This window comes from Marmota marmota, unplaced genomic scaffold, assembly GCF_001458135.2.
Source record: "Marmota marmota marmota unplaced genomic scaffold, marMar, whole genome shotgun sequence".
NCBI classification, from domain to species: Eukaryota; Metazoa; Chordata; class Mammalia; order Rodentia; family Sciuridae; genus Marmota; species Marmota marmota.
In genome coordinates this window covers 1,029,586-1,036,276 of record NW_026000143.1, presented here as the reverse complement: position 1 = coordinate 1,036,276, position 6,691 = coordinate 1,029,586, and the positions used below count along the sequence as shown (strand labels likewise).

The 6,691-nt window shown below is 59.6% G+C and overlaps 1 protein-coding gene across 1 annotated transcript in view; it reads right to left on the bottom strand.

The window, feature by feature from the left end:
• Positions 1 to 6,691, bottom strand: part of Eefsec (eukaryotic elongation factor, selenocysteine-tRNA specific) — a 118,138-nt gene that overhangs the window by 15,688 nt on the left and 95,759 nt on the right. The window contains 1 exon segment of the mRNA XM_015506746.2: positions 2,434 to 2,590. Coding sequence (XP_015362232.2) covers positions 2,434 to 2,590 — 157 coding nt within the window.

Below are 6,691 nucleotides of genomic sequence, written 5' to 3'. Positions count from 1 at the left end.
CTCCCGTGGGAGGTTGGGGCCGGGGCTTGGCTCCCTGGGGAGCTTGTCTGTCATCCTCGGGGGGCTTGGCGGAGGGGCCTCGAGTGACAGCCAGAAGTTGGCGGAGGCTGGCCTCCAACTCACGATCCTCCTGCCTCGGCCTCCCGAGCTGCGAGGATTCTAGACATCGCCTCCTCCGGGGCCCCCTAAGTCCACTGACTCGCACACTTGGCCTTTGTCCCCCCGTTAGGCTCGGCAGATCAACATCCACAACCTCTCTGCCTTCTACGACAGTGACCTTTTCAGGATGAACAAGTTCAGCCTCGACGTGAAGCGGAAATTGATCTTGCAGCAATTCTGAGGTCACCCAGGGGCCACCCGGAGGGGACTCCCCGATGACACCGTATTCGGGGGAAATCAGACCCAGCGCTCAGTCACTTTGTGCTTTGTGGACGTGAAACCCAAACTCCTGGGAGACTCGGGGTTAGGGTTACGGTTGGCAAGGGATGTCTAGCGTCACCGGTAGTATTTATTTTTCTGGCCTCACTTTTTTGCTTCAGGAACACTTTTCGGGGGGTGGGGGGTACCAGGGATTGAACTCGGGGAGCCCTCGACCACTCAGTGACATCCCCAACCCTGTTTGGTACTTTATTTAGAGGTGGTCACAGTTGCTTGGTGTCTTTTGCTGAGGCTGGCCTCCACCTTGAGATCCTCCTGCCTCAGCCTCCCAAGTCGCTGAGATACTGGGCATGCGCCACGGCACCTGTCAGACCTTTCAAGTGGACGCTTTTGACTGCTTAGGTTCCTACCCGTGGTACCTCCTGTCTGCAGATGTTTTTCTGGATTTCTGTCCTGTTGTAGAAGGACTCACAGCTCCTACTTGAGTGCTTGTGATTCCTGTGGTAGTGTGGCTTCGGTCCCCCGACTGGGGGACGTGAGGAATCTGCCACGGGGCACATGGATTGTTGACCACTTTTACTCCTATATTAATTAATAGGATTCTCGTCCCGGGTTATTTCTTGCATTGCTTTGTACATAGTTTTTTCTTTCTGTAGTTCAGATTTTTAATAAAGTTGAATAAAATCGAAACCTTGGTATCTATTGGCCTCAATTCTTTTATTTTTTCCTACTTTTTCTGGTACCAGGTATAGAACCCAGAGGAGCTCAACCCTGGAGCCCTGTCCCCAGCCCTTTTCATATTTTATTTAGAGACAGGGTCTCGCTGAGTTGCTTAGGGCCTCACTTTGGCTGAGGCTGGCCTCCACCTTGCGATCCTCCTGCCTCAGCCTCCCGAGCCACTGGGATGACAGGCGTGCGCCTGGCCGTATTTCACGGTTCCTTATGAGCAGCGTTCTTTACGAATTTCTCAATACACTTAAATTTAAATTATGATATGCTCTTTAACCCTGGGGTTATTTAGAAACATGCATTTTGGATCATGATTTCCTCCAACAGTTCAATCTCTTTTGCTTTTTATTTTTCAAGCAATTACCATTTCAGATCCACAGGCTAATCTGGCTGTACTGTTTTGGGGGTGTGTGTGTTCCTGTCATTCCCAGGAACTGGAGAAGAGGGTGGAGATTCCTCAGAAAACTGGGAATGGGACCACCATGGGACCCAGCCGTCCCACTCCTCAGTTTATACCCAAAGGACTTAAAATCAGCACAGGGCAGGGACACAGCCACATTAATGTTTATAGCAGCTCAGTTCACAGTAGCTATAAACTGTGGAGCCAACCTAGGTGCCCTTCAACAGGTGGATGGATAAAGAAACTGTGGTCCATATACACAGTGGAATATTACTCAGCCTTAAAGAAGAATGAAATAGTGGCATTTGCTGGTGAATGGATGGAGCTGGAGACAATCATGCTGAGTGGAATAAGCCAGTCCCCCAAAACCAAAGGCTGAGTGTCCTCTCTGATAAGGGGACGCTGACTCACAATAGGGGGGCAGAGAATAGCAGTTCACTGGATGAGACGCAGGGGAGGGAAGGGAAGGGAGGGGAGGGGACTGGGAGAGACAGGGGAATGAATGGACGTCACTTTCCCATGTTCACAGAGGAACCCACGACCAGGGACACCCCACAGCAGGTCCAGCCACAGGAGTGGGTTGTCGCAACCCGTATGTGTGTGACATCTCAGAATGCACACAGTGACCCTTCAGAACCACCTCAGGTTCAAAGGCAGGGTCCTCCGCCCCTGACCTCTGACCTCAACCTTGACCTGTTTAGACCACGCCCAACTTGGCCAAGGTTGGCTAGAGTGGGAACTTGACCTCTGACCTTGACCTTGTTCAGACCACCCTGACCCCTGACCCCTCCCAGGCCCCTCCAGGGTGTCCCAGCCTCCGGCTCTGCCCCCCCTCAGGGTCGGGAAGCTGAGCCCATGCCCTGGCGCCTTCTGGGTGGCCTCCCTGTGCCCTGGGCACCCAGGTGCAGGAGGGACGGCCCACTCACCCGGGACGTGGACCTTGAACTTGCCGCTCTGGCCGAAGGCGCTGTCGATGACGCCCAGCTCCCCGGTGGACAGCTGCACCCGGAGCCCCACGAAGAGCTGGATGTTGGTCTCCTTCTTGAACAGGGAGCGGCCGATCACGCTGTAGTCGTCCATCGCCTGTCCCCACACCGTCCCCGAGAGAGGGCATCAGGACAGTCCCCAGACAGCGGCCCTGGGCACGGCCACGCTGCACCCCTGAGGAGCCCTGAGGGTGGGGGCGCTGAGCCCACCTACAGGTCGAGACTCACACCCAAGTAGGGCAGAAACCCCAGCTGGGAGCTACAGCGTCCCTGTCACGGTCACGGTCACTCCCTTGACACGAGCCCGCTGTGGGCAGGGTCAACACTGTAATGCCCAGGGCAACCCCGTGAGCCCCACCTTACAGCTGAGGACAGCAGGTATGGCTCGATCAAGGTGTCCAGGGCCACCTGACTTCCTGCTGTCCTCTCCCCGTGAGTCTGTCCCCACCTTTGGGACCAGAGGTTGACACCCGTCTCCGGACCTGTTCTGGGTTTTATTGAGAGACAGGGTCTCGCTGAGTGGCTCAGGGCCTCGCTAAGAGGCTGAGGCTGGCCTCCACCTGGCGATCCTCCTGCCTCAGCCTCCCAGCTGCTGGGATGACAGGCGTGCCCTCTGGCACCTGGCTCCCCAACCTTTAAAAATTTTTTCATTTTCTTCTTCCTTGTGCCTTTATTGTGCGCCACAGGTTTACAACATCATGGGTTCATTTTGGCATGCTCATGAGCACACAGAACACAGGCTCCATTCCCATTCCCCGCCGGCCTCTGGGCTGCGGCCTCTACCCCACTGGTCTTTCTTTGACTGATTTAGTTTTTAAGGGGGTACACTAGTGTCCCCTCTTTTCTTTGGGTCATAAAACATGCACTTAGCAAAGCCAAATGCCGGGGACGTCCCCTCCTGCCCGGGGGCCTGTTGGGACACGCTCGGTGTGCCGACTTCAGGGGACTCAGGGCAGAGACCCCAGGTTGGTTTCAGTGCCTCGTAAACAGGGGCCAGGGCCTGTCCCCAGCTGTCCCTGCCGTCCCATGGTGGTGGCAGGGTGGCCCCTGACCTGCGCCACCACGAGATTCTGGAAGTGTCTGGGGTTAGGTGAGGAGCGAGTGGCTTCCTGGTGACCTCCTGGGGGGTTGGAAGGCCACTCTGTCCGGTGGCCACGGGGCAGGGAGTGACCCTTCAGAACAACCTCAGGTTCAAAGGCAGCGTCCTCCGCCCCTGAGCCCCGGTCAGGGGACACCAGAGTGCCCAGTGCACGAGGACCTCCTGCCACCTTCTGTGTCTGCATTTCCACTGGGGACGTCAGGTGGGTGAGCGGGCCCCATGTGGGCGTGAAGGCCCCCACTGGCCCTTAACAGCAGCTGACAGCATCTCTGCACTGTGTCAGTCCCACAGAGGGGACCGAGGGTGACCATGGGTGTGGCCACCCCTGGGGAGGAGCTGAGGGGTCCCCCAGGCAGATCTGTCCCTCTGGGGCCCTGCTGGCCCTCAGCACCCAGTCTCCTAACTCCTGCCCTGGGGCAGAGGCAAGGTGGCCACGTGTCCTCAGCCGTGTCACACGGGGGGTGCCCCAGGGCACTGCTGAATCTTTAGAGAAGCCCCCTGGGGTCTGGGGACTCGGCAGGTGTCACCCAGCCAGGGAGCGTGACAACACCACGTTCTCTTTTTTCTGTCCCAGGTATTGAGCCCAGGGACGCTTACCCCTGAGCCTGTCCCCAGCCCTTTTTATGTTTTGAGACAGAGTCTCGCTAAGTGGCTGAGGCTGGCCTCCAATTTGTGATCCTCCTGCTTCAGCCTCCTGAGCTGCTGGGATGACAGGTGTGTGTCCCGGCACCTGGTGCAATACCACGTTCGAATTCAGGCTGAGAGGAGGGGACCTCTTCTGTGGCTTAGGTCACAGCGATGCCAGTTGTGCCCAGAGTGGCTTTCTCTGTCTTTGGACTCCCTTGAGCTGGGAGGAGGAGGAGGAGGAGGAGGAGGAGGAGGAGGAGGAGGAGGAGCAGGAGGAGCAGGAGGAGGAGGAGGACCTGGTGCTGGGAAGACAGGGCTTAGAAGCTCTTAAGAGGTCCTCTCTGAACCTCAGTCTCTTCCTCTGAAAAAAGTTGTCGTTCACATCAGGGCCTGAGGTCGGTCAGAACACCAAGACCTGGTGACAGCATGGCCACCCAGGGGACAGCAAGCAGGAGGCGGAGAGAATGAGGGGATCGTCCCAAATTCCAGCCTCTTCCAGCTCCAGCGGCAAGACACCAGCCGTCGCCCGAGGAGGACGCGGGCCAGCTGGAGTTGGAATCAGTCACTGTGACGTGACACGGGGCGGGCGGGGGCTGCTCGTGGGGAACCATGACGGGATCTGGCCAGCGCGGTCACAATAGCTCCGATGGGGACCTCCGCTGTCTGCCAGAGTGGTCTGCTGTCCCTTCCCCTGGTGGCTGGAGGCCCGGACTCCCCAGGAGTGGTCGCTGGCTGCGCGCGGCAGCCCGGGGTCTGCTCACATGCCAGGCGAGTCCCCAGTGTCCCCAGCGCTGAGTGGGAGCTTGGCAGCCGGAGCGCGTGATGATGTCGTTACATGTGTGGCGCCCGGGGCTCGGTCCCCGAGAGGAGGCCCAGGCTCTGAGGCAGCTGGGCTCAGTCAAACGGCAGAGGGGCGTCCCGGGAGGGAGGGACACAGCGGTGTCACTGTCCCAGTAGGGCCCAGGGCTGCTGCGAGGAGGACCTTGTGCCCAGAGGGGCAGGGCCTGGAGACCTGGACCAGGCGAGGGTCCTCTCTGGACCTCAGTTTCTTCCTCTGAAAAAGGCCGTCATAGGATCAGGGGTGCGGAGGTCGGTCGGGACACCAAGACCTGGTGACAGAGTGGCCACCTGGGGCAGGACCTCAGGGGCGTCCAACTCGGGGAGAGGTCCCCTCTGGGCGGGTTTTAAAGGTGCCCAACGTCCCCTGGTGTGCTGAACCAAGCAGGGGACGGTCACGTGCTCGGTGCCCGTGCTGCCCACTGTTCTTGGGCTCCCTCCTCAGTTACCACTTGTCACCAACCAACAGAGTCCTCCTGGGGGACAGGGACCCATCGTCCTCTGGAGCAGGGTGGCAGGGGGTGCCGGGGTCGAGGATGAGCCTTGTGTAATACAGTGACTCTTCCAGGTCACCTGAAAGTCACCAGAACTGGAAGATTAAGAAGCTCTGTGGTGACATTTGGTATCAGAACGTCTGCTGCCTCCTCCTCCCCAGGGCAGGGCCGAGGCCTGGCGGAAAACAGAGGCCTGGGGCAGCCCTGGTGTGGGGCTGGCTTCTGGGTCCAGCTGCTGGGACTCCTGGGCGAGCCGCGTCACTCCTCTGAACCTCAGTATCCTCTTCTGTAAAAATAAGGCAGCCCGGTGCAGGGGTGGCCCACGCCTGTCTTCCCAGTGACTTGGGAGGCTGAGGCAGGAGGATCGCCAGGTAGAGGCCAGCCTCAGCCACTTAGCAAAGCCCTGAGCCACTCAGAGAGACCCTGTCTCTAAATCCAAAATAGGGCTGGGGACGGGGCTCAGGGGCCCCTGAGTTCAATTCCACCCGCTGCCCCTGCCCAGGTTGGGCAGGACCTCTGTCCACAGCGGGCCTCCATGGCCAGCCTCCGCTCCCCACTCCGCCCCCCCGCGTGGCCATCAGCAGCCCCCATACAGGCACATCCCCCTTCAGGGGCAGGTCAAGAGCCCGAGGGACAGTGGCCAGGCGGCTGGCCTTCCAGGGAGAAAGGGAGATGACACCTCTCAGAGCACCTGCTGGGCCAGTTGGGACACCGACTCCTCTGAGAGGAGAAACCGGTTCTGGGGACAGTGGCCATCTTCTCCAGAGCCAGCTCTTCCCCCCGCCCAGCGGCCTGACCCCGGGTGCATGTGAGCGAAGCCATTTCCGCGGGAGGTGAGTCCGCAGCTCGTGACCCGCTGGACGGCAGGACAGGCCACGGCTGGGCCTGGGCCAAGACACCAGGCGGCCCTGACCTTCCCGGGAAGGAGAGGCCGTTGTGACTTGTGCTTCAGGGGACCCTGGCTTGCTCAAGTGACCTGGGAGGCCACCAACCTTCAGGCGGCTTGCAAGGAGCCCGGGGCCAGGGGCAGCAGGACAGGCCACAACGGGCCGTCCCCTGGGGCTGGGGCCTGCTCAGGAGGAGGCTGGAGGCCGGCCCAGCCAGGGGCACCCGGGCCAGGCCATCACCAGCGGAGCGGCCA